Below are 23,225 nucleotides of genomic sequence, written 5' to 3'. Positions count from 1 at the left end.
AGGAGTTTCGAGTACCATACAGTCCATTACAGTCATAGAGATTTCAATAAGCTATGATACTTTGGTCAGTATTTTAAATGCAGCCCATGGTACAGTGCAGTACAGTACAGTACAACATACCGTAGAAAGGCACTCCATACTGTACATTGTACACTGTAGAGTACAGTACTGTACAGTACAGAGCACAGTACAATTAGAAGGCACAGTACTGTACACTGTACACTGTACTGTTCATACAGTACCATGTGTGATACTGTATAACTATACTGTGCTATAGTTTGTTAACTCTTGTATGGTGCGAACAGAGAATGACACGTAGTGTACTGTACAGTGTACAGTAGAGGATGAGATTTTATGAAGGTGAGAAGATCTGCAGAATGGACGGGAAATGGACATGCTCCACATGCAAAAGGAGTTTAGAGTATTAGACACTATACAGTCCATTACAGTCATAGAGATTTCAACAAAGCTCGATTTTTTGGTCTGCATTTTGAATACATGTACAGTAAATTTTGCCATAACATTCAACATTATCAACAACGCTGGTCTCTACAGTACAGTACTGTGCTGTATAATCAGAAGATATACTACTGTACACTGTACACTGTAGAGGGTGTGATACTGTAACTGTATAAACTGAGAAGGACACGTAGGGTAGAGGATGCAGAGGATGAAGATGAGATCGATATCAAGGAAAAGAGTCCTGTGTGGCAGTAAGAAGACGGACATTATTCTACATGATAATATTGATGAATGCAGAGTATCCATGTACTGTTCATATACATCTACCTATGCAAATCACGTGTAATAGAATAGAATATTATTACCGTGTTATTGTAGCCATCATGACATCCCCCTTGTTCAATAGGTTTGCTGCAAGTACAGTATTGAGTAGAGTCCATGTGGATATAAAACGGTGATTCTCTCGTTCTTTTCCACGGCATAATCGAAAAGTCAGTACTGTACAGTACCAGCGACTACTCCAAAAGAAAAGAGATGGGATAGGAAACGACCACAGTGCAAAATAATGTGGAGGTTGATCATTTTTTCCATCATTCTACTCTACGTTAGCGATGAAACCGTACACGATACTACTAGGCAGCTAATTACGATTTTGAGTAGTCCCTGACAGTACATCAGCACACTGTGAGAGTTGCAGTTTCAATTTAAGCCGTTTATTTCCATGCTGATAGATGCTGACACTTGCAGTACAGGCATGAAGAAGGCATACCGTCTGACTACACCAGTGATTGTAACTACTGCATGAAATCGCCTCATCAACATATCCATTATCCAATTCCCTCTGTGATATCATGTTGTAGGAATGATATGAATGGAGAATAGATTGAATTTCTGAGATGAATCACTGCTATGACTTAATTATTAGCTAGCTAGCTCGAATTGTAGTATCTTATCACCATCATCATGCCCAAAAATAAGGATAAGCACAGTGCCTGCTGTACTACTGCTCATTTTGCTAACTCCAACATTAGATGAAATGCAATTTGATCGAGGTTTAGTCATATACAGTAGATCATAAAGGTATTGAACCGAACCGAACCGAATCCAACTCGGTCTAGATTAGTGATACCGGTACCAGGATGGAAATCCTTGTACTGTACAATGTACAGTTCAGACAGTACAGTACAGTACAGTGTACCGTACTTTACAGTGGCACGTACTGTGGACGGACTAGACGGCAGACAAGACAGTAACGTTAGAAAATCCGACTTCCCTTCTACCATTTGCATTCCGCCAAAAGCAGTTGAAAGATCAAATATTGTATAGTAAATACAGCAGGAAATCGCTTTAAATTAACGCTTGAAGGGATTAGAGTAACCTTGAATTGAATAAGAACAAGGGATAATCTATTGGAGAGTAATTAACTGGACACGTGGATTATTAACTGTTTCCTACTGGGGTTTCAAAGTAGTAGAATAGAAAAAATTATTCAATTCTTTTGCAATGGCTGGACATCCATGGTATGGCAGGCTAGTCAACCGATATTCTCTCTCCGCAGTGACATTATTTGCTATTTTCCTTTGGTGGAAAAATAAAAAGAATGATCACTCTGTGCAATTTACAGAAATGATAACTATCATAGTAACCATTCCAAAAGGTTAGAGAAATGATCTTAATGAATGATTGTGTATCCACAAATGTTACACTACTGTAGTGTGTGTGCTCGCTGCAGGTTTGAATCCAAGCATGGTCAACAAAAACTCTCCCATCGCATGTTAATATTGTGCGAAAGATGAAGTAAAACACTTCTGTAAAGTAATGAAATATTTTGCACAAAGCTAGCGTTTGTATTGCAATACTACATAGCAGGATTACATAAGATTTTACATTGGTTTGGTTGAACTCGCTTCGATAGCATGTGAGCTTTAACATCATAGAGTAAAATTATATTCTCAATCCATAACGATACTGTATATACGTACAGTAGATTCGTATTCTCCAATAGCCATAGCTAACTACACAAAGTACAATAGAAATTGGATGATGATATGATGATCCAAATAAATTTCAATAGCAACAGTCGTTAGTTTCACATACAACTCTCCATTTGATGTGCAAGTATCTTGCAATCGCAGGAGCTGCTATGCAAGTAGCGCAGCTACTTTATGGGTAATCTAAAGCACTATGCCATGCTTGCGTGATGGATGTATTTGTATGCGTATATTATTACAGTATACTGTACTCAATGAATGTTCTAATGATTCATCTTCTGAAACTATTGGAATGAAGGTACAGTAAATGATCTAAAAATACTCGTTGCTTGTCTAGATTTATCCCATTTCATAAACTATGAAGCAATAAGATGCACAATGGGCAGTACAGCAATTCAGTAATGAGGCTTAGTAGTGTACACTCACTACTGTATATCTTACATTTAGTTGCTAATGAGTGTACTAACTATATTTACTCCCATAACGCTCTTATTAATAGCAGTAATGACGTACATTTTATCCGCTATTTCTTTTTGTATAAAATGAGCTCATAAAGTACAGGAAACATGGAAATTTTCTCAATTTGGTGTTGCTAAAATTGCTCAGGTGTACTCGCGTAAACCTCGTATTAATGACAATATGGTAGCTTTTACACTCTACCACAGTGCAATGTTTCCTATACTTTATCAGCCTATTTCTGTTCCATAGAATTAGCTCAGGAAGTACAGCAAGCATAAAAATTTCCTCAATTTGGTATATAATACGTGTTATCATTCCGGAGTTAGTTTGCTTGCCGATGCAGTACATTTTTATGCTCAGCATTGAACTCGTAAAAAGATGCCAACATTCCCACTCAATTTTTGGCACTAGTACGATACCCTGAATCATCCAGTACAGATCATACAGGCAAAAGCTTTTCTTTATTTACCTCATAAATGTACAGATGAGAGACTCTGGAGAGAATGTATCATTATGAAAGTGAACAAGCTCAATCAATGACCGTTATTTTAATATCCATACTCATATATAGGTACTTTACCTATTAACCGTGTTACAGAGAGAGAGCCGTGATTAGACGCATATACGCTTACAGTATACTGTATAGTTTGTTTTATAATTAATTTATTGATGCTGATATATTTCATTACTGTTAGAAAGATCGACAGTAAAATACTCCTTGCTCAGAGTTGATCTTGTATAAGAATGCAATTATAATGAATGACTGAAGTAATAACTGTAATATACGCATAAATCTGCGTGTCCGCTGTCCACAAATACCGCCACGGTAGTATATTTAGCAAGAGGTGCAATTAATTAAGAAAGTAAAACAATTTCCTGTAGAGCACACACTTTAGTCGGTCTAGAGATAATACTGACAGTAGTAGGTACTAAGACTGTTGTCCTGTTGTTCGTATTATAACCCATGGTAATTAATTTTTTACAGATATAATAAACGAAGTGCATGGCAAGAATAAAACTAACTTACGTTCCATTGAAGAGAAAGCGAACGTAAAGATAAACGTAAAATTACAGGTAAGCTTTCTGAAATAGCCAGCACTTTCATTATTTAATTTACAGAACGTATCTTTCCTTAATTGAAACAATTATCCTGTGTCCCTCTTGCAACTTGATATATACTACAATGTATTTGATATTATCTAAAATTACAAACTTAAAAATTCTGATGAAATACCTATATTGAGATGATAAACCTGAATTGTTATAAGCCTGTCACAAATAGTATTACACAATGTCTGTAGTATACATCTTGTATCAACCTTGCTGTTTCCATTATTTTAGGTATACACTAGTATCATTTTTTGGTTTATTATTTACAGTCATGCATGTGATGTAAATAGAATGCAGTAGAAAATAATTTCAGTAATAATTGCGATCTATCGCACGCGCTGCCATGGACAATAAATATCGAATTTTATACTTGTAGGATAACGGATTAGATTACATTGCCGTCATTGAAGGCAGCTCAGACAATGTTCGAATTGCGGAATCTGCCCTTTCGGAATTTATACAATGTAGAATAGATGACTTTACTGCTATTGTTAAAATTCCTATGGAAGTGTATGATCGATTTATGGGACGTCATGGAGCTTGCTTAAGAAGGTTAACATTGAAAACTGGCGCTTGCATAGCTTTGGAACCTCCTAATTTTCAATACAGTCCTGAACATAGTCTATGCGTCATCACTGGTAACCTCTATGATGGTATGTTGGTCACCAATTGGATACTTAAATAGTTGAAATGTTCCTCATTTAAATGAATTAGCATAATCGAATGTGACATACAATAAGAAAGCTATGTAAAATTGCAGCTAAGTACAGTAGTATAGATTATAGTTTGCTGTTATTTTACCTCATTTATCTTCATCGAATAACTTTTTATAATTTTGGTTTCAGTACTACAGGCTAAATCATACGTGGAATCTCGTTGTGCTGATGCAATGTTTATAGAAAGGGAAACTAAAGCTCCAGGTTATACAAATATAACGGAATTACTAGCATACGATAATTTTGCAGGATTTTTAAATGATACCTCCATTAATTTAAAGATCTATGCACAGATTAGTAAATTTGCATTACTTCGACCTTTATAAGGTGTATCGGTGACTATGGAACTATTCAAAAATGATGGATTTCAACCGGTTTATGTAACTGCTATTAAATCCCCGTCAGAATTTTGGGTTCAACCTTTAAGTAGAGAACGTGTATACTTTGAAAATTTAGAGGATCGTTTGACCAAATTTTATAGTGCAGATAAAAGCAACGACATGGATGATATCCGTGTTGGTGATTTTTGTGCTTACTATGATAATAACATCAACAAATGGTATCGTGTCAAACTTATAAACATCATAGATGAAAATACCGCAGACGCTTTTCGATTAGACTATGGGAATACTATCGGTGATGTTCCCAAATCAAAGCTAAAATTTTTATGGTAAGCCAATGTTTTATGATAACAATTCAACCGGACATTAAACTTGATAGTTTGATTTAATATGTCCTACGATATGTTTAGTGCAGAGTTTCGAATGCTGCAATTTCAAGCTGTTAGATGTTCCTTGGCGAATATAGAACCTACCGATGGAAAATACTGGTCGGAAGAAGCTACCAAATATTTTCGTCAATACGTTGATAACCCAGACCTAATCGAGCTATACGCAACGGTTATAGACTTTCAAAGTCAGCCAGAAGAATCTACTAGTCTACCTTTAATCGAACTTATCGACACAAGTCAATCACTGGTTAGCATTAGCATGGTGTTTAGTATTTAATACTGATATGGACTATATTGTGATGACTGTGAGACGCTTCCGTTATCCATATATGGAAATAACTAATTAAATTTATTATCTTTATGACATATATTGATTATAGGATATTAATATTAATTATGAACTTGTCAAATCGGGTTATGTCAAGTGCATTAATGATGAATATGTATTGAAAGATGAAACAATTTCTCCCTTATCGGATGTAACAGATGAAGCTTCTTTATGTCAAATAACTTTGGAAGTTCCTTTGGCTGTTAGTGAACTTTCTTCTTCGCGAAACATAGATGATGGTGCAAAGAAAAAGACTAGTGATGCTTCTCTTATTTCCGTAATTTCTGCTAATGTGGAAATGCAGGAAATAGCAACATCGTTTGTTTCTGACCGTTCACAAATCGACAACGATTCTTCCGTTAACACTCTCGAAAATAGAGATTCTAAATTATCCAATGACAATTTCAACCGTGCCACAAATAGTTGCAATAATCCAACGGAGGATAACGTGACCTGTCTGTCAGATAGACATGTAGAAGACGTTATTGATGACAGTTTCTCATTTCGTCAAAATAGCGATTTTATAGGCAACGGTTTCGTAACTGAATCTAGTCCTCGTAAACTAGGACTACCTGATGTCAACAGCAGTGAACAGATTTTGGAAGTTACTGATGGGAATTCATGTATGTTCATGAATGAACGTAAAAAATATCATCATTCATTCATATATGTAATGTTGATACAATAAATGTAGGACTTAACACTGTAAATTTTAAATGTTACACCAGGTTATGAGTCATTGGAATCCGCGAAGTTACTATCGGATGATGCGGAACACATGAAGACTGCAATTGATAGTTTTCAAGAAAGTCAGTTTGAAGATGATTAACATAAACAGTCGTGCTACAAATATCTTTTGAAAAACCTCCCATAATCAATATATAAATTTCTTTTGATGAAAATATGATTTAACTTTATAAAGATAAAGATAATTAAACTGCATATGTATAAAATAGATCCGATAAAAAATCATGTTCTCAATATTCAATTTTATTTTATATGAAAGTTGTCTTATCACGATACAAGTAATTAAAGTGGAAAGTTTAGAAAGACAACGAGATGATATATTAATTTGTCATTAGAAAAAATCTTTGCCTTTCACACCAATTACATTATCACCATTCTATGTAAATAATGCAAGACTGATACCTATTTGGATCCCTACTTATAGCCTTTTAATATAAGACTCAAAAAGAGATTATTTGTATAAATTTAGAAATTTTTTATTGTTATCGTCTATAGCGTATACATAGATTATGCTATTTAATTGTCTTTACACAAGTTTATAATTTACGATCTAACAGCAATTATGCTGTACTTCTATACTACGTTACATTTTAGTGTACACGATTCATAAATGAAGTCAAATCATGCTTTTACTAAGATGTGTAACTCAATGTCAATCAATCCAAAAATTAGTAAATGATGGACAAGATATGCTCGAGGACGTATGATTATTCTAATTTTCGGTAAATTTTTTACCTTGTAGTTTTAATATCTTGGTTCCTATACTACTTAAACATCAATAGCAATAGACATAAAAGTTCCATCTGACGAAATTATTGCATACAGCATTACTGTTATATAACTTGAAGGACCTAAAGTGAGTAACAAATGCTTGATTACATTATGTTAGTATCCAAAATTATCTTACTTTAGCTGAAAGTCAACAACACACATGCTACTAGCAATAGATATCATAACAATCAAAATGACCATTCAGTATTGTCTCTCCTTTATAGTTAGACTATTTTCTGATTAATGAAATACCGGTTTCCTCATCACTTGAGATATTTAAACATTGCTACTGGAGTGAATCTCAAATGAAGAAAATGCAAGAAGTTTTATCGCTATCAATATCTGAGATGAGTCTAAGATTTGAATTATTGCAATTAGCAATCCAATACGAGTATATAAGAATACAACGTAACCGGGAGTATCTTGAATCTTGTGTTATAATTGGAGTAGAAGAATTACTACTTACAGCAAGTTCAATCGTACATTTTAATATATCTTCAAGCAAAATCGAGAAGGGTATTTGACTATAAATAGAAGGGCAAGATCTAGATAACCTGACGGCTGACTTATTGACGCTTACATCATATAAATTTGAGCAGCTAAAACTGACCGGCCAATAATTCTAAAACTGGCTATAGTAGTTAGTATCGCACTGCATAAATTTCGAAAAAAGTATTAAACAAGCGCAATTTAATAAATCGAATTTATTGTTTTGATATTTCAAAGGCATAATCATTTAATATTGGACGGCAATTTATAGATCAAGTTTCACCCAAGTTTAAAAACTGATACTGTTAATATTTAGCGATTCTGGTATTGTATCCTTTAACATTTTTGATAGGTTAAAATTATTGATTAGATCAGTTATAAAGTTTCACAATTACTTAAGCAAACATTTTCAAAAGATTAGGAAAACCGGGTCCAGGTTACCTGGTATTAACGCATTCTGCAAATCAAGTATCTTATCGGAATCAAGGACATTACCATCGGATACACAGAGGACATTAGCAAAACATTTATAAATTAAAATCCATTGTGGGATGTAACCAAAAACTATATTTTCCATGATCATAATAAAATTGATTAAATAGTACTTTCACGAAGCTACTCGTCCAAGGTGGTAATGTTCCTTCATAGACGAAGTACTAAACTACATATCTACTGCGGCTAAAATACGCTTTACTGTGATCCAAAGGCATCCAATCCGCTGCTACTACTTCCACTCGTCTCAGGCGTTTCGCTACCCTTGCCAGGCTTATTTTGTGAATCATGGTGATATTTCGCTTTACGAATAGCAGCTAACCTTTTCTTTGCTTCTTCTAATTCTCTTTCCTTTTTCAAAATCGCTTCTTGCGCCTCAATTTCTTGGGCTAAGCTTCCAACTAGCTTTTTATTAACTATTACAGGTTGACCAATTGGATCACTATTGCGATCACCACGGGCAACCTTAGCGGCTTTAACCAGACTATCTGTTGCTTTTTTTACAGCATTTCCAGCGGCCTGAATAAGAATCAAAGTTAGCGCTAGACATTTCTATGTATTGCATTCAAATAGGAGCTAGGACAAATAGTCTAACATTACCTGAAGTCTAGCATTCGATTTGCTCTCTTTGTCAGCTTTAACTTGACATGCTACAAGAAGTTGAGCAGTAGAAGCAGCCACTGCCTTAGCCGATGAAACAAGGCGTTCTACACTTGCATTTCCTTGTACTGCCGCATTAGCAGCATCACAAAGAGCTCCAACTGCAGTTGCAACCATACGTGCCTAAAATCCGATAGAATTTAAACTGATTTACATCTATAGCTAATACAAATTAAGAAATAATAGTAAGGAATGATATAGATTGGCATACAGCTGAAATCAAGCCTTCCGACCACTGAGATTCCTCCTGAGTAGATTCACCACCTTTAATATCTTTTATCTATATACAAGTACAGTATGTGAGCAAAAGTATTCGAATATTATCAATATTGAAAAAAGTAATAGCAAACGAAATTACCTTTCCTTGTTCTACTAGCTCCCTCTGAGCAACTGTAGCACATTTTATAAGTAATGCAGTAGCAGAGGTGATAGATTTTGCTGCTTCTATAATTTGTTCCTCAAAATTTAATGACTCATCCGCACTCTAAAATGAGTAAAATACTACAATCAATTTATATATTCCATTTAATATGTTTAAAACCATCTAGCACTTCACATTTTTCATCTGTCTTGGCTTCAATTTTTCCAGCTTTTTAGCAGCCATTTCGATTGAAGCCGCAGCATTTAAAAGCTCATTTTCGGCCATAGTAGCTGGATCTTCAGGATCCACATAATCATTTCCTGTTGTAAACATTATGTTACGTATCGTTTAGCTTTAGTACATAATACATTACATTAACATTATCAAACAATGCTAACCTTTCAATTCGCGAGCGATTCTAACTAATTCACTAACAGCTGAGGCAACATATCTTGATTGTAGTGGTAAACTTTGTTTTCGTTCAGTTGTTGGATTCTCTAATGTCTAAATCATTTACGTTCGTACAGAAAATAATTAATATTATACTATTTACCTATTGCAATATAAATAAAGTAGCAACAACACTTACCTGCGATAAAGACTGCAATAATTTCAAGAAGTAGTTCACGCAATCTTGACATGAACTTATGAGATCCGTTTTAACATCCAAATTACATTCGAGTGCGGCAAGCTGCGATATACGAACAAAAATTCATTACCTCTCTTAAATGAAAGGAGGTTCTTCATAAACAATACACTCAGTTTATATTCATATTAACCTTGACCATTTCAATCATATTGAATACAGCTTGTCGACCAGCATTCGCAGCCGCAAGAATATCCTCTTGTTTACCAGAATTGCCACAAGCAACAGCCCTAGCAGTGGCGACGGTAATTCCTTTAGTACTACGGATTAAATCTTCCGGAGTCACTTTTCTCTCTGAATTTTCAGGTGGTTTGTCGATTGACTAATCAATCAATCCCAATAATAAAACTTTAAATTTTCATTATCAAAATTTTGGATATAAAGTAGACAGCATCTAAAATACCTTCAATTCGTGGCTAATTGCATTTATTGTTGATTCTAGGGCTCTTAGGCCTCGCGCTGAGGATGTTCCAACAGTCGTCACCGTTTTAATTAAAGACGATACTGATTCTACGAGACTCTAGAGGTTGCAAATCGAAATGATACATCCATCATTTCAAATGCGATTTTCTTTTTTTGAAAATTGTATCAGAGAAACAGTTTTTTTGAAGATACCTTTGCATTCGTTTTCAATTCCGCGAAACTAGGATCTGAATCTGGCTTTCCAGATGCACTTTTGGTCGCATTTAGGAGATTATTTAAAGCAACTGCTACATCCATAGCGCTGTTTAAGAGCATAACCTACATTGTTATAAAAGATTTCTATACAGTAAATTATCAACGAATTTGAACTAAGTAATAATTGCTTAAGCCATAAATTGATAACTTATGAGCACCAACTTGAGTATCCAATTCAGCTACTGGGAGGGCAGACGCTCCTAGTTTAATACTGTTGCTAAGACAGGATATTCGATCAATAATTTTATGAATATCATCTGCAAGCTGCTCCTGCGTAAACGACGAGCTGGCAGTCAGTTTTGAGCAATCTTCAGCCAAAGATTTTGCGGCCAGTAAGATTTCATCTCTGTTTACGAAATGTCAATAGCATTATGATAAGAGACGTAGAAAAGATTTCTATCAACTGAACGAACTTAGATGTCACGTACCGGTAATTTACAAAAGAATCATTTTCAACTTCACTTTCGAGCGTCCCAGCAGAGGCAAACATGCTGTATGTACTCAGGTCACCAATTAAACCAGAAAGTATAGTACAACCATCAATACATGCCTGGGTACCTCTTGATCCCGATTGCATTGCAGCCATTAAATAGGAAACCTATTGAATGTAAAGAATGTCGTAATTTAAGTGAAAGGAAAAACATGAAAGTCAACTTTAATAACTTTAGTGCTAACATTCTCAGCTAAACTTCTAGCACTGTCAGCTAGTTTTCTTTTTAAGGATTGATCATCAGGATCAGACTCCACAAGTCCACATAACTTGGTAAGCGCTAATGAAGATTTTCCCACTTCATAAACTGAGGTTTTTATTCTTGTCGATACCTACATTTTATGAATTGTATACCTTAACATGGATTTCACTACACGATGAGTGAGTTATGAGCTATCGTCTATTTGTGAGTCTAGATGCAGTGATAGTATACCTCTGCATTTCCAATCGTCACGACAGCGCATCGTGTATCATCAGCCAAAGATATATAACTCTTGGCTAAATTTCCGGTAAGAGGAATAAGATCTTGCGGATTGGTAGCCGATTTTCCAACCTAATAAATCATTGTTGATAATAGTAAAACGGCGCAAGAATTCTACATGATAAGAGAAAAAAGCCATACCATGTCCTGACTACAAGTAGCTATAGCCTTAGCAGTTCGAGCAATTCGTGTTTGATAATCCACAAAAGAGTGCTCTGGCTTGGCTTCAACAATATTTGATGCCTGCACAAATAATAACAAATAATTAAAATTACAGCGCATCATTTATTTTATCAGAGTACATTTTAATGATGTTACATACTTTTTCCATTGCTTTATTAATATTTTCAATATACTGCTTTATGACGCTTGCATTACTACTAGCTTTTTCAAGAGTCTTTCTTAGATCGTTTAAGGCATCGCAAACTTCGCTTCTGGATTCGTTAACATGTTCATGTTGGATGGTAGCCTTTATAAAGCAAAACGGCATTAGTTAAAGTATAATCTACGTAATCATAGAGTTGTAATAATATAGCGTCTGATATGTTATAAAATCACTAACACATATTAACTTATGTATCAGTAAGAACCTTAAAAACGGATTTTAATACGATATTTCACAAATGTACAAACCTTGACGTTTCCTCCGGCTTCTTTTGCCGCCGACATCAAGCTATAGAGAGCTTCAGTAACGGTCTTAGTTTGATCTAGCAAATTCCTTTGTTGTGATTGATTATTCATTACTGATGCCGCTCCAATGGCAGCGTTTGTTAAAGGCTCAATAAAATTGGTAAAGGCTGCGACCTATGACAATGTGTACAGTATGAGAACGATTTCCTTTAAAGTGTCAAAAGCAAGTACTACATGTTACCTGGTGACCCAATTTTTCAGGTTCTCCTTTAGCAGCTGTAGCCAAGCCATCAACAGAGTATAGCATTTCATTGACTAACCCAGTCATCCGATCTTGCAGAGCCTAACGAGATTTCATTTTAGTTAAGATATACCCAATACAAAACCTAAATGTTATATATCTGTTGCATTTCACCTGAAGTGTAGCATCTTCCTGAGGCGATAACATGCCACTGATAGCCAGTAAGGCATTCTGATTAATTGCTGTTATACATCGATTGATCTGATCAAGTGCTAGACTAATTTCCTGCTGTCCTGGGGCTTTTTCTCTATCAAGTGTACCGTAATTTAATTAAATCCACGCTCTAAAAATTACTACGCTTAGTAACACTATACCATTATCGATGAGTTGACTTACTTAATTGCTGCTACCAATTGTTTTATAGCAGAAAGAACGCCTTTGATGTGGCCAGAAAGTTTTGAAGGCTGGGTATTGTCCTCACCGTCAAACATTAGGTCTCTCGCTGCACTAAATAAAGTGCTACCAGTAGATACAATCACTTTACCGGCAGTAACTATGGGTACCTGGGCTTCCTGAGCCTACAGATAGAAAGATAATTAATGATAGATAGATTACAATTTATATGTATTGGCTTACTCATAAGTGTTATTCGTGAACATACTTTTGTATTGATTTTAGCAGGAACAGAGGCGAACTCAGGAGACGATGCATATAATATTAGAGATTCCACAGCCTCTACCAATGGTCTAGTTGCCGCAATACACGTTTCTTTCGCATCATTTGAGTACGCAGCAGCAAGATTCTATATAAGATCAAATAGTAAGCTTATTAAATCTGTAAAAGATACTTAGTCATCATACATAATTGACTAAAATTGCTGAGGTTATTTTCGAACATTTAAAGCAATAATCTATACATACTCTGATACTTCGAACAACGTTTCCTGTTCCATTAGCAACATCTTTAGCTGAGAGTACAAATTGTCTTTTAGCTACTGGATTGCTTGTTTTTACAGAGACTTCTTTGCATGCCGTGCAAAGTAAAGTAGAATTTTTCGCAATTTCAGTAGCTGCTACTAATAATTCTTCCGAAGTACTATCTGTTTTGGCAACAGTATCAGTTGCTTGAATGATTGCTTGTTTAAGCCTGGCAAAGTATGCTTGATCTATTAATCCAGGCTTGCCAGCAATACTGCTTGGATCAGAGATTGCAACTAGGTATGCAGCCTACAGTATAATCAAATAAATATAAACATTTATTCTTACATAGAGAAAAACATTGAGATCTTAAATTTAATATAAACGTTATCACAAATACGGTACATACCTGTGCAGCTGCTTCAAGTAGTATGCACATGAGATCCACAGACATCTTGACAGCATTAATAAATTCAGGTTCTTCGGATTTCTTAGCATGGTTATTGACAGAAGACATAGTCTCTCCCAACAGTTTCGACTTTTCGACAACAGTTTCAAGACAAGCAAAGTAAGATGCATCTGTTACGGGTTCTTTAGGGCTGTCAATGACACCGGCCATTACCTATAGATGTTGAATTCTTCCTTGAGTAACTTTAGCGAAATGAATATAGCAAACATAATTAAAGCTACACTGAAATCTTGTAAGTACTTACCTGAATCCTTCTTAATCCCCTCTCACATTCCTTAGCACCAAGTGATGATACCTTTGTGCATGAATCGATTAGCTTATTGATACCTTCCGCAACAGCCCTATAGTAGTCAAATACATAGAAGTAAATTGTTTTTTTATTGCATAATCAATCATCTTATGAATTCTACAAGATTATTATGAATGTAATCGTAGAAAACTTTACCTAACAGCTGCGGTTAATTCGTTTCTAATATTCGGTGCAGAAGGGTTCATAGAGTGCAACTTTGCAGTTGATAGCAGATTTATGGAGGACTTAGAAATGTTTCTTAAATTTCCAACAATTTTATCTTGCTCTAAATTATCCTACAATTGCACAAAGTAGTATCAATATACATACATAGCAACAACAAGAATGACACTTACACCAAAATAAAGTCTCACGTCAAAATGTCCTGCTACGTCTGAACCCGTAGATAGTAGTCGGCTATGCATTGCTGCAAATTTCTTAGCTGAATCGGGAAGTTCCTGGGAAGAATTTGTCGATACTTTAACTACTTCATTAGCGAGTACGTTGAGACTTGCCGCCATTGTGGATAATTTATTTTGGCAGTCTTGAAGGCTTCTATCCCTTGATAGCTAAAATAGACTCAAGTTAGAAGAGCAATTAGCTGTGAAATTCCCTTTACTGATAAAATGGGTCTTACATTGGCCTTTAAAGAATTGGAAGAGTCACGAATAGAATCAATAGCAGTGTTGACGTCATTTTGACCAGGTAAACAGTCAATGCACTTAGTTAAAGCACTGGCCATATCCTTAGCAGCCTTCATTAATTTAACGTCATTCAGTTCAGATAGACATCAGTGCAAATATTTTTACGGTATATGTATAGCAAATTATAAACAATTTTATAAATAACACTAGTGTATGCAACAGAAACACGATGCAAAGCTTTCATCGAGGTTAAGACTCGCACCTCATGCAGTAATGTTTTTAGGTTCGGGTCGCCAGGGTTCAAGGCAAGAAGTTTTGCGTTACTTAAAAGTGTATTCGACTTCCTTAATACTTCATCAGCATTATTAATAATCTTTGCTTGTTCAATAACGTCATCGGATCCTGCTGCAACTCCTCGCACCGATCCGGTTAATGCACGTAGTAAATTGGTCATATCACGTCCAGCCAAACCTGTATAGCTTTCGTTCCCCTGTATATGAACATATCAGATGAATTACAGTTGAAAAGAACTAAACTAACTTTAACTTAAAATAAGATAAACCAAGGTTTACTTGTGTAGCAGCTGTTATTAATTGTGCCATCGCAGATCCTAGGGATTTACAGGTAGCGCCTAATTCCATTGTACATGCTTCCAGCTAATTAAAGAAATAGATTAATAAAATTGTCACGTATAACCTGGTACGAATGATTGAATACAATTACATAGATCTACACTTACCGACTCTCCAGGTAGCGGTAATAATTTCTTCGCATCTACAGCTACTCTGATAGCTGCTAGGTCTTCAATTAAGGAATCAACAACTTCTAAGGTGGTATCCATTTCAACCGATCCACAAACTTCGGAGGCCTTAACAAAGAATATACCAAAAGAATCGTACAGTTTGAAAATATACCGTAGATCATACCAAAACTACCTAGCCATAGTAGCTTGAAGGTACTTGTAAGAATTTTAGTGGTGTACCTTATTACAAGCTGTTTTGAGATCATTCAATGCAGTAACAGTGGCTTTCGTAAAAGCTGACAACTGATTAGCGGCAGCCATATTATTTACATGCGGATTAGCTGATCTTGCTGATGTAATGAGGTCACTTGCAGGCTAATTTTTAGGACAATAAAACTTAGAAATGATGTAAGCATTGCTTAATAGAAATTTCCATCGAAGTTAGACATACTTGTATCATTTCTTCACTGGCACTAATAAGGGCTAGTAAATATCCAGTTTTATTCGGATTAGCAGCACTATTATTGTAACCTTCAATAAGCTTAGCACAGCTATCGCCAGTACTCTGTTCAATTTGGTAATAAATTAATTATCATACGACAAATAACTCTAAATATTAAATCGAAAAGGTATTAAAAGTAAAATGCAAACCTTGCACTTAGCCTCAAGATCTTTCTGTGAATTCTCATTTCTATTGGACGTAGAAACTCCATGAGCTGCAGCAATTAGCTGCATTGTAGATATCGCCAACTGCTTTGCGGCAATCTTTACATTTATTTATTAATAAAAGTTATTAATAATACCCGTAACTCGTTACTTTTTTATTGACTTTAATACTAACTTCTAGATCGAATATTCGTTTTCTTATAAGGGCATTTCCTGAAGCTGCATTTACGGAATATCTCAAATTTTCAGCAGTTCTTTTAAGTTCTTGCTGTAATACTGGATCATTTGGTCTTTGCGTACAAGCCTAAAAAATTTTACGATTTAAAACGAAAATCATCTAACACAGAAGACCAAGAATAATAAATCATACTTTAGCGGCAGCAACCATTTGACCAGTTGCATCCGAAACCATGCGTGCTGCAGAAAGCAACGATTTCTGTCTGTCCCCTTCGTATTGTTCTTCTGTTGCCTCCAGTTTGATAGAATTTACGAGATCAGACGCACCCTATTAAACAATGTTACGGGAGTTAATAGCCTCAATTTCGTGCAAAACAATCTTCAGAAAGCTTAGCTACGATACCTGGGCCATCATCTTAGCTTGTTTTATCATTTCTACAGCGTTACCAACGCTATTAAACAATTTCTCGCTGGCATCTAATATCACGTCACAAATTCCATCGTATTTGCTTATTTCATTACTGCTTGATAAGTTTCCCTTTACAAAGTTATTAAGGTTATCAATAGCGATTTTAACTTGGTTAGCTGCCTCGTCAACATCTTCCTGTAAATCTTCGTCTACGCTTTCATTCTAAATAAGAAGATATACAGTCCTTTTCTAAAATGAACTGGTTACGTGTAGTTTTTATTTGTAATATCACATCTAAATAAGATATTGTTATAATATAATCCGAAATGAATTACCTTGCAAGCAGCAACAACGTTATTTATAGCTTTAATCACATTTTGACCAGCATCAAAAAGTTGCTCCTGACAAAGTAGGGAATCCAATGTGGGACTAAGAATTTTGACACAGGTTACAAGCTGCGATGAAGAAATGGCTCCATTCTTAGCAGTGATGATTACGGTATCTTGAAGAGACGGGTCGTTAGAATTGGACGCAACATTCTTCGCTTGCTTCATTAAAGTAGTAGTAGCCAACGCTACAGCTTTAGCGGCGTTAAGGAGATCCTCCTAGAACATTGAAAATTTTTGATAAAGATACATGCGTTACTATTACTACCAAGCTGAAATGCTACGTACATGAAATTGCTCGTTTAAGGTCTTATCCCCCATATACGTTAGGATCCTTTTACTATGAATTCCGGCATCATTAGCTGCCTCCAACAAACTCTGCCGCGATTCCATACTCTCTGGTTGACTTGATTTTAGCAGTTTTACAAATGCAGAAGCTAACTCTTTAGTTGCTGTAATCAAGTCAACACTGTACTCATCGTCTTGCAAAGCGGCAATCATTTTTATTCTTTTGGCCATATCATTCATATTTGACGAAATGGTTGTTACGGAAGAGCCAATGGCTGTATAATCAATTTCTTTATCAGGATCTAAAATGTTAATGTTAACCAATAAAATTTAGATATTAATAATTTGCAGAATGCCAGTCTAAATGTAACTAACTTGATGTTAACAGTATTATTGCAGCAGCGGATCCATTAATTGCAGCTATGTTTGCTCTGACATTTTCTTGAGATATGTGAAGGGTATTACGCTTCCACTGTAAAGATGCCGGATCTGAACCAAGATCTGGCAACTCGGCTGGCTCATCTAATGCTGCAGTTGTGGCAGATGCTGCCATGAAACCAGCCGAAATATTACTTAAAAAGGCTGCTTTTGGACTCTGTCTACTGCCCATCATAACCGATTGCGGACCCTGTAAAATTAATGGATATATCCAAGATATTACTGTAAGTTGGATTCCAGGTTTCCGTCCTATTAATAACAGTATTTACCCCGGACGGCGCATGTAATTGATGTGCATGTTTTTCTTTGGAAGATATATGCGCATTTTGCTGAACTGAGCCCATAATAAGACTTTGCGGAGCTATCGTAAATTAAGAAAGGGCGTTTTCGTATAAAGTGCTCATAACAATTTAGCATAACATCCATGATGACAACGCATTACCTTGTCCGCCTTGCCCAACAATACCAGGAACTGAGACACTTTGAGATTCAGAATGAGCGGAGTTCCCCTGCCTTTGTTGAATTACTGTTGCACTAAACGATGTGAATAAACACGTATAGCCCAAAACTGTCATTGGTTTATTAATTTTAAAAATTTAATTATAAATGATTTACGAACAGTACCTAGCCGGAGATACAGAATCCTCCATTACTGCGCCTTCTTCATCAAAGTCTAACTGACGGCCTTCAACTCTCCTCTGAATGTACAGGTAGTAAGGAAGTATCAACTACTCTGCCTTCGTAAAGATTTATTATCATACATCAGTTCAGGTGGCGATTGAAACTTACCTTTTTTATAATAATATCAATATATCCGGCTATTAATTGAGAAATTTGCTCTCCTTCTTTTGTTTGTACGGAATAGAAGGAATCCGAGTAATCACCAAAATCCTGCAAACATAATCATATCTAAGTAGGTACAAAGTCATAACCGATATGGTCAAGGTAGCCATTTAAGTTGTCTATTACAAGCGTAAAACTGTTCGCTGATGCTGCCCATCTTCTGATGGTTGTGAGAGGCCATGACTTTAGAACCTAAATAAATGTAAACTTTATAAATAAAGTTGGTCAACGATGACAATATTTCAAGTAAAAAAGAGTTACCTCTTTTGTCTTTTCATCTACTCGCAAAACGCTGTCTCGTGTTATACCTAATAATCGTGGAGCTAATTTATTCTTTCCTTTTATCTTTTCCTAATATAATATGATCAGCAAAACATTGCATTAGCTTCAAATAGTGCCAAAAAACTAAACAAAAATCAAGAACTTACCTTGACTACAAAGAAAGTAACACCATAGGTTTTAAGTGCACGACATTGCTTGACGTACTGTTCTTTTGCCTCTAACTCTGACAAGCCACCTAATTCTGCATGTTCCTATTTACGTAGATTGATACGGAGGTTACAATCACAAACAGAAGGCTTTATAGTAATTCATCGCTCAATTTCAAAATATAAGAATTGCTCTTTTCTAGAATACCGAAAGTATCTTTCTTTCTGCTCCTCGCATTTTTACATATTCAGCAGGCAAGTACTGTTTTAAACTATTGAATTAATAAAAATTTCCGTAAAAAAATTTAAATCTGACAAAAAGGATTACGATCAGTTAACACGTACTCTACGTATCCAGGCTTATGCTTTGACGGATCGTGATTACCAATTTGAATTTGGCATTGCAGACCACCAAACTAAAAAAGTTAAAAAAAACAATATGTAAAGTTGGATACATATATGATACTTAATCCGAAATATAAATGCTAAATGGTAACCGCTTTTAAGCTCAATGACAACAGGACTAACCGTACAAGCTTCTTCAAAGGTTACCGGATGCGTGCCTTTAATAATATCATCACGCGTCTAGCAAAGACATTAGTAGATAATATGAATAGCACTGCATAATATTCAATTTTCTGTTATACTGTATTACTCGTATAAATTATGATGTACACGCTAACATTTATCTCTAATAATAATAATGTGATTACAACACAAACACTATACCTGTACATAAAGCAAATTCAACTGAACAGGATCTAGAGTACTGACGTTGGAGTCAGCAAAGAAAAACCGCCGTCTACAAGCATGAAAATAAAAATGTATTATAAATTTTTTCTTAAAATAACATACGTCAACTTCTACACCGATAACAATTGGTCTAATTTCTATTACCTAAGTACAAGAGTTTGCGACTCATCAACTCCTTGTTCTCTTAATGTTTTCTCATGAGCGAGCCAATTTACTGAAAAACGTGATCATGCATAAGCAACAAAACAAGCAAATAGTTGAGAAAATCAATGGAAAGCTGTATGTACATTCATCATCCGTATGCAGTTTCTTGATAAGTTGATCTAATTTTTTCTGGTCTCGTTGGATAGTTTTATCCTATATGATTTTAAAGATCAAAATACATGTACTATATACTGTATATATAGTCTTGAAAAATCAACGATAAATATCCATTTTTGTTTGCCTACTTTCGTTTGAGTTTTGTTCGATATCTCATCGTTGACTTCTTCTACAACAAGGGAAAACTCATCCGAATTTTGAATACCTACATGATGATAACAAGTAATAAATTATTTCCTTTTTTCCCTAAGACATTTTTGTTATCGGAGTTACTGGTAATAGGCAGATATTAATAAATTTACGTGTTATCTAGTCTATTCCATTATTGTGAAAACATAAATAAATAGATCCAAACCTAATTTTAAGCAAATGGACTTTATTAATTGTCCAACGTGATGACTGTCGTCAGCCTAACAGCAGAGAGAATTTAACTTAATTATACTTCCCGACATGTATATGTATTACCAATATACTCTATAATTACAAATCGACGGTCATATTATAGTTGATAACAGTAATATACGCGTACTGTATATATCGGTCTAATTATGAGAAAAATCATTTAACTATTATGCTATTGAAAATACTTCTAATATATTTTTCAAATCCGAGAATAATTGATTCCCGTCGGTGAGTTTTTTATAATCACCGACGTGACAAAATAAAGGTGAAATATCCTGTCGATTGTCATCGTTTCTTTACGGCCACTTACCATGACAGTCTTGACTGTTCCGTCCAACATTTTTACTTTCAAGGGTCTCATTCTACGCCTATACTCGACTAGATCCTGTTTTAAATATTATCCAAAATAATCAGTTAAAGATTAAGAAAAAATATGTAGTCATTACGAACAGCTACAAATATAACATCCTACGTAACTTAAACTCTTGAAACACTTTTCACTACGTCAAGGTTTATGACAAATACTAGGTATACAGTACCATTACCATACCATACATAAATCACTTTACTACATTAATCTTTACATGATTAATAGTCACGCGTTTACTGAATTAATTCAGTTTAACAATTATAGCTAATATTATATAATAGAAGTTATGTTTTACAGGCGTAATATATGGTAGCTCCTAATCATTCTTTAGGATATAGTAGTGTTACTCATAAAAAGGCAATCCAAAATTACAATGATTGCTTTTCATGACTTGCTCAGATTGATTACACAGTATTATTTCATTAAGTAATGAATAAAAACTCTGACACTGAATGAAAAATTCAACTTTTTTAGAAATATTTGACCCACTGTCCACTTTCAGAACATACAGACTTTTAATAGCCTGACATGATAGGTTAAAACTAATACTGTATCGGAATACTATACCCCATTTTTTAGCATGTAAAAATCTAGGGCGTGGCCAGGATCTAACCAAATACCCTTCTTAGGATCTTCATCCGCTAAGAATAGACCATAATCAGCTTCTACACACACAGTAAATCATTGATAAAGAGTAAGAGTTTAGTACAGAAGAATAATTTCTTATCTATCACAAAAAAGCCTTAATTTACGTTAACACTAATGGAAAATTTCACTCACTATCTTTTAAACCAAGTTTATTTACACCTTGGTTAAACGCACAAAAATTATTACTGAAACAATAACTATTTTTAACTATGATGGTCTCTCCCTTCGATAGCGACGCAATTTACTACTAGACATGCTACGGTATTCAAAAGCAGCTTATACTTTGTCATCTATTGTTTTAGTTGTAATAATATATTATTATCAAAAATTTATCCTTATCTAGACACTTCTACAATTTTCAAAAGTTACAACATGGCTAACATACATACATTCCTTACCTGGACCTAAGTTGTAATCACTAAATTTTTCATAAATAGACTTGCAGACATCGTAAATAATGGATGAGCTGTCAAACTATCATAAAAATAGATAAAAACAAAGACGAGTTCAATATCTTTCCAGGGAATACTAAAGAATAAAGGTATTAGCCGCTGCTTCTCACTACGCTCTTACACCGTTAGAATTGCTAAGGCATACTATCTCCTAGTAATGTGCTATGTACTGTACACATTATATATTCTTCAGCTACTGTACAGTTTAGCGCAAGATTTAAGTACTGTATTACCAAGAGGTGGCACAACTAGGGATTCGTGAATGAAATAAGGCATTTTAGGTGAAATACTGAATGTAGAGCTATTCGATTCTCTGGGTTGGGCTGAATCATGCAATCTCATCGATTATATTCGTACAAATGTCTATAACACTTGCGTGTGTATAAAGTAATTACAACTCTAGCATTTTAACCTTTTTCAATGCAAATATTAAAATTACATAACGATGTATAAAGCCACAGAATACTATGTCCTCTACAAGATCACTTTAAAATCCTAAATTTCGATACGATTTAGGAACAAAGTTCAGGAAACATCATGCACTGTATTGAAAAGTGAGTCCGTCAAGGTTAACGTAAACAAATTGATTCAAATAATTTATAGAAAAGCAAATATGATCCTTTAATTGTCACTTGAGGGCTTTTATAATTAATTAATTTATATGATTACATTATAGTCATTGGGTTATACTGACTTATACAGTATCTGTACTCTCGCTATTACTGCTTACTATACTAGCATTAGAAACACCTAATTACAGGGAGGAACGTCAAACGCTATTTAAACAAGTTGTTAACCTCTTTAACAGCTTTTTCAATGGACTATGGTATGCGGGTATACAATGTACGTGTACGCATAATGCTGTCATTATCAGATGCGGAAGGTATCTAACTACGCGATATCGATTACTACTGTGCTGTCATTCTGTCGTATTAATCATAAGCTCTATCGATCATCTGCCAATCAGGTCCTCACACTACGGGATTCTGTTTGAAAACAATGCGAAGCAAAAGCTCCACACACAATATTATTACATAAATGACTATTCTATCGCACCAAAGGACTGGCTAGTATACGAGAAACTACCCAGGTAACAATGCT

At 34.9% G+C, this 23,225-nt stretch overlaps 2 protein-coding genes across 2 annotated transcripts; one reads left to right on the top strand and one right to left on the bottom strand.

Moving 5' to 3' along the window:
• Positions 1–1,965: 1,965 nt before the first annotated feature.
• Positions 1,966–6,625, top strand: TRIADDRAFT_52317 (uncharacterized protein; the record flags this gene model as incomplete). Its single annotated transcript, XM_002108835.1, has 8 exons — positions 1,966–2,119; positions 3,898–3,986; positions 4,399–4,675; positions 4,868–4,942; positions 5,066–5,408; positions 5,490–5,715; positions 5,849–6,419; positions 6,525–6,625. 8 exons carry the CDS (start codon positions 1,966–1,968, stop codon positions 6,623–6,625), a joined length of 1,836 nt encoding a protein of 611 aa, XP_002108871.1.
• A 1,868-nt stretch (positions 6,626–8,493) lies between these two features.
• On the bottom strand, positions 8,494–22,146 carry TRIADDRAFT_19795 (uncharacterized protein; the record flags this gene model as incomplete). Its single annotated transcript, XM_002108110.1, has 55 exons — positions 8,494–8,847; positions 8,896–9,078; positions 9,167–9,235; positions 9,314–9,439; positions 9,512–9,636; positions 9,715–9,820; positions 9,906–10,007; positions 10,096–10,284; positions 10,366–10,482; positions 10,578–10,703; positions 10,803–10,986; positions 11,069–11,238; positions 11,316–11,462; positions 11,753–11,854; positions 12,245–12,408; positions 12,476–12,584; positions 12,657–12,789; positions 12,879–13,060; positions 13,144–13,284; positions 13,403–13,708; positions 13,809–14,021; positions 14,113–14,209; positions 14,314–14,453; positions 14,532–14,726; positions 14,777–14,911; positions 15,064–15,291; positions 15,374–15,457; positions 15,541–15,669; positions 15,784–15,918; positions 15,995–16,108; positions 16,195–16,308; positions 16,385–16,513; positions 16,580–16,714; positions 16,790–17,017; positions 17,131–17,400; positions 17,470–17,771; positions 17,845–18,068; positions 18,184–18,268; positions 18,350–18,441; positions 18,532–18,605; positions 18,697–18,798; positions 18,877–18,942; positions 19,012–19,101; positions 19,179–19,283; positions 19,387–19,450; positions 19,524–19,594; positions 19,707–19,763; positions 19,908–19,980; positions 20,076–20,145; positions 20,219–20,288; positions 20,381–20,457; positions 20,608–20,662; positions 20,965–21,039; positions 21,592–21,689; positions 22,071–22,146. Coding segments are annotated over 55 exons (7,407 nt in total), but the record flags the coding sequence as incomplete, so codon positions are not given.
• Between the last annotated feature and the right edge of the window lie 1,079 nt (positions 22,147–23,225).

This window comes from Trichoplax adhaerens, genomic scaffold (genome assembly GCF_000150275.1).
Source record: "Trichoplax adhaerens TRIADscaffold_1 genomic scaffold, whole genome shotgun sequence".
Taxonomy (NCBI): domain Eukaryota; kingdom Metazoa; phylum Placozoa; class Uniplacotomia; order Trichoplacea; family Trichoplacidae; genus Trichoplax; species Trichoplax adhaerens.
The sequence above is the reverse complement of the archived record's forward strand: the minus strand, read 5'-3'. Positions and strand labels throughout refer to the sequence as shown.